The 5000-nt window shown below is 50.8% G+C and overlaps 1 protein-coding gene across 1 annotated transcript in view; it reads left to right on the top strand.

The window, feature by feature from the left end:
• Positions 1-4995, top strand: part of LOC133119543 (cell adhesion molecule DSCAML1-like) — a gene marked incomplete at its 3' end in the record, with an annotated part of 28232 nt that extends 23237 nt beyond the window's left edge. Inside the window, exons 10-15 of the mRNA XM_061230053.1 lie at positions 828-1033; positions 1631-1727; positions 2489-2617; positions 3477-3644; positions 4169-4239; positions 4891-4995. Of these exons, the coding sequence (XP_061086037.1) occupies positions 828-1033; positions 1631-1727; positions 2489-2617; positions 3477-3644; positions 4169-4239; positions 4891-4995 (776 nt within the window). The remainder of the gene's footprint in view (positions 1-827; positions 1034-1630; positions 1728-2488; positions 2618-3476; positions 3645-4168; positions 4240-4890) is intronic.
• Between the last annotated feature and the right edge of the window lie 5 nt (positions 4996-5000).

Raw genomic sequence — 5000 nt, 5'->3', positions numbered from 1 at the left:
GTCCTGGCTTTGGCTTTTTAAAAAAGCAAAATGAAGTTATACACAGCCTTGATTATTCATGCCCACCCACCCTCCCCCCCAGCGGTGTGAGGTAGTGTTGCCCCCCCCCCTCTCCCCCCAGCGGTGCGAGGCGGTGTTAGCGTTATTGATTGAATTGTTCCTCTCCTCTGCCTCTCTCAATCCTGTCTGCGGCGCACAGCGGAGAGAGGGAGAGAGGGAGAGATGGAGAGGAGGATGAATAAGTGATGAAAACAAAACAGCGGAACCCTTCTCGGATCAATAGGGGGGCGGGGGTGGGGTGGGGGCGGGGAGGGGGGGAGAAGGGCCAGGAGGGTGTCCGGGAGGGCCAGGAGCGATTGAGAGAGAAGAAAGAGAGAGAGAGAGAGGTAGAGCGAGAGGGGAGCGTGGTTGAAATGAGCAAAAGCCGTTGGTCTGAGGAAGAGACACAGTGTGCATGGCTGTGGAGGCAGAGGCCTGCTGATCACAGCTATGATCTGATTCTGTCTTCTTCTCCTCTTTTTTTCTCCCACCCTCTTCTGTGCCTCTCCATCCCTCCATCTCCACTTGTCTCGTCTCCCTGTTCTTACCACCTCCCACTCCCTTCTTTCCAATCTTTCCTCTCATCCCTTTTTCACTATCTGTCACTCTTTCGCACTTTCTCTCATCTGTCACTCTCTGTCCTCCTCTATCATTCCCTCCCCACGATCAACCCTTCCTTTCCACCCCTACGATTCCCCCCTTACTCCATTCCCCAACCTCCGCCTTGCCTCTGCACTCCACCTCTCCCTCTCCCTGTCCTCCCTCCATCCCTCCATCCCTCCCTCCAGTCCCGGCCATGATCACGTCCCACCCCAACACCACCATGGCCATCAAGGGCGAGGACAAGGAGCTGAACTGCACCGCGCGCGGAGAGTGGCCCATCATCATCCGCTGGGAGCGGGGCGACACGGTCATCGACCCCGACCGCAACCCCCGCTACACCATCACCACCAGCCCCAACGAGAAGAGCGACGAGGTCATCTCCACACTCAAGGTGTGTGTACCGGGCCTCCAGTCCAGCTCTGCTGTCCGCTCTCAGTCCTGCTCTCTGAGTCCAGAGTAGAGGTGTCCGCTCTCAGCCCAGAGAGAGGGGCGAGTCCTGCTCTCTGAGTGCAGAGTACTGCTGACCCATCTCAACCAAAAGAGAGGGGCGCGTCCTGCTTTCTGAGTCCAGACTAGAGGTGTTCGCCCTCAGCCCAGAGAGAGGGGCGAGTCCTGCTCTCCAGAGCAGAGGTGTCCCATCTCAGCCCAAAGAGCCCAGTGTGGGGCACGTTTTTACTCTGCACCAGCGCTACGATGCCTGGTTCTACTCATCAATGTCTGATCGATCACTGTCTTATCAATGGTGATTGATCAATGTCGTATCAATGTCTTGATTGAAGACAGACCCACACTGGCTTTTTTTGGATAAATATTGGATAAGCCTGGTCTAGATAAATAGATGCAGTCCATAAGTATTTTGACAGTGACACATTTTTGTTGTTGTTTTGTACTCTGTACTCTGTGTAACAGCACATTGTAATCGCTCTCTTCCTCTCTCCTTCTCTCCCCCTCCCTTTCTCTCTCTCTATCCCCCACTTTCTCTCTCTAGCTGAAGCCAGCTGACCGTGGAGACTCTGTGTTCTTCTCCTGCCATGCCATCAATTCGTATGGAGAAGGACGTGGGCTGATCCAGCTAACCGTGCAAGGTCAGGACCCCTAACGTGTGCACACACACACTAGCACACACACACACAACACGCACACACACGCACACACAGACCACACACCACAACACACACAGCATTTCTGGGCTCATGCCTGAGCAAGCCTGCTGTGTGAAAGTATTGGTAGAGACACCATGTGCTTTGGAAGAGAGCATGTGCTTGCTATTGGTCCTCCTGACTCTTCAGTACAGTACAGAGTGTTACAGCATGAGCACAACTGTTAATTCCAGGCTGGAACAGGGGGGCTAAGGCATACAAAAACAACAGGTTCTCAAAACCGTGAGAGTGAGGTCACTCTTGGTTGGCATGTTATATATCGTCTTTATCGGTACAATTGATGCTTCTCATTCACCCATTCATACACACTCTCACACACCGACGGCAATTAGCGGCCATGCAAGGCGCCGACCAGCTCGTCAGGGGCATTTGGGGGGGGGCACTTCGACACAGCCCGGGTGGGGGATCGAACCGGCAACCCTCCGACTGCCAGACGACTGCTCTTACTGCCTGAGCCAATGAGATGACTGCTCTTACTGCCTGAGCCAATGAGACGACTGCTCTTACTGCCTGAGCCAATGAGACGACTGCTCTTACTGCCTGAGCCAATGAGACGACTGCTCTTACTGCCTGAGCCAATGAGACGACTGCTCTTACTGCCTGAGCCAATGAGACGACTGCTCTTACTGCCTGAGCCATGTTTTTGACACTCTTCCCCCCGTCTGACTCCCCCCCTCTCTCTCCAGAGCCCCCGGACCCCCCTGAGCTGGAGGTGCGGGAGGTGAAGGACCGCAGCATGAACCTCCGCTGGACCCAGCGGTTCGACGGCAACAGCATCATCACCAGCTTCGACATCGAGTACAAGAACAAGTCCGGTACGCCCTGCCCGCTCTCCTCCTCCTGCTCAACCCAGGTGCCGATGTGCTAAGTGTGTAAACAATCACGTGCACGTCCTGAAATTAGGTGCCGGGCTAGCGTCGTTCGGAAATGATGATCAAAAAATGCCTGCACACGTTCAGACTCCAGTACACCTCCGATCAGTGATACGACCCCGTGAAGAAGCAGATAATGTTTCGATCCTGTCTGGATCTTCCTCAGGCCTGAATGACACTGAATCACACACCCGTGTACACCATTTAATCTCCTGTCCTGACCGATGGTTTGAAAGTGTGCAGGCAATACACTTACCACCTCACACGATCTGTCTGTCCGCCCTAATGCTCCCCCAGCCTCTTTCCAGCTTTGTGGACAGTGTTAGTCCAGACACCAGAAGGCTATGGGGGCCGATCCCTGACCAGAGCTAAATTAGAGATTAGCGTGGCGGCCATTTTATGTGTTAGATATTAATTTATGGAGTAATGTAATTACAGGGCAGTTATGGGCCTGTTTGTGGACCAGGTGCTAGTCTTACGTGTCATTTTATCTCACGCTACAATAAGCAGTCACACTCCCAGAAACACACCCCCATTGCTGTTTGCTAATTTCCATATCTAAGGATTTCTGTTCCTGAAAAGAGAACAGTCAATACAATAAGAAAAAGATAGAGCAATGAGCTGTTTTGACACATCTTGAGGAACTAACTATGGTTATACATATCTACCTTTAATAACTGTAATTAGCACCGATATTGAGCTGCCGTTTTGCACGCAAACATAATGGAGTCACCGTCTCCTCGTTGCTGTTGCCATATCGTCAAGTCTCTCCCTCTCTCCTTTCTCCATACCCCTCTCTCAGACCCCTGGGAGCTGAAGCACGCCACCCGCAAGATCTCGCCCACCAACAACCAGGCCAACATCGTGGAGCTGCACCCGGCCAGCGTCTACAGCATCCGCATGTACTCCTACAACAAGATCGGCCGCAGTCAGGCCAGCAAGGAGCTGACCATCAGCACCGAGGAAGCCCGTAGGTTAACCCCGAGACAAGCTGACCACATACACACACACACACGCACACACACAGTGTTTCTACATGGACTATTCCTGACCTTACAATTACATGGTTCTATCTGCATTGTGAGCGGCTTTAAGATATTGAGCTTCGAAGATTCCAAAGTGAATGGGCTCCAAGCAGATACGACCTTTTGAAATGATTCATTTATTTCATGATTTTAAACAGTAGTTTTGTGTGAAACTTCACACATGTATTTAGTGCCCTATAAAGAACCTATTTATGGCTCTTACTCATTTATGTTAAAAATGTAAAATTAAACCTTACCATTCTAAGGTCTTGTACTGTCGATGCGCAGAACAACGTACCAAGTAGAGATCCCTGGGGTACGCCAGAACAGGCTTGAAAGTGCTGGATCTGTCTCTATGCACTCGAGCCAAGATTTACTGATTAGCCTGTTGTTATTGTCATACATAAGTATACATGAGTAAAAGATATTTATGGTGTAACCCGCCCCCCCTCCCCCCACGCACACACAGAGCCTGACGGCCCCCCCATGGAGGTGATCCTGCAGCCTATGACATCGCAGAGCATTCGGGTCACTTGGAAGGTGAGATAATCTGTAACATACTAATAAACAGAATATATGCATGCTATCACCAGTAACGGTAAAGATAGTGCTACTGCTAATTGTAAATGGTACAAGTGATTATCTCTCAAAGAACTGTTCCTCTGAGTTTCTTTGTCCTTCTTATCAGCGTTCCCATCTGTATTTGCATGTCCTCTATTCTATAAAAAGTTACATCTCTCTTTTTCCCTCTCCCTCTCTCGCGCTTTCCACTCAGCTGAACTTTCTTAATTGGAATTACAAAGAAGCATTTGTGTTGCCAAAGCGCAATCCACCAAGCCCTACGACACTAATGAAACAACGTCAATTCAGACAACAATGCAGAAATAGCGAATTTACAAAAGTTATGACAGAAAAAAAGCCACATTAAACAAGATGTGCGGAATAGGCGATGCACACCATTAGACAGGAAGCGGTAGCGCTACTGAAAAAGTGCTATTAAACGCGGGTGATAAATCCTTGCATATAAGCCACTGTCCCTCAGTCTGCGACAGGCTGTTACATGTACTGTTACAGCATGGAGCGCTCCCAGGCCCTGCCAGGGAAACAGATGGGCTGTTTCAGAACGTCCTGCTTCTCCAGCACTTTGGCGTGGATTTGATTGATGCTATTTTTCCTCTCCTCCTCTCCCAGGCTCCGAAGAAGGAGCTGCAGAACGGGGTCATCCGGGGTTACCAGATCGGTTACCGCGAGAACGGGCCGGGCAGCAACGGCCAGTACAGCATCGTGGAGATGAAGGCCAC

The sequence above is a fragment of the Conger conger genome, unplaced genomic scaffold (genome assembly GCF_963514075.1).
Source record: "Conger conger unplaced genomic scaffold, fConCon1.1 SCAFFOLD_118, whole genome shotgun sequence".
In the NCBI taxonomy this organism is placed as follows: domain Eukaryota; kingdom Metazoa; phylum Chordata; class Actinopteri; order Anguilliformes; family Congridae; genus Conger; species Conger conger.
Note: the sequence above shows the minus strand (reverse complement) of the source record. Positions and strands in the feature narration are given on the sequence as shown.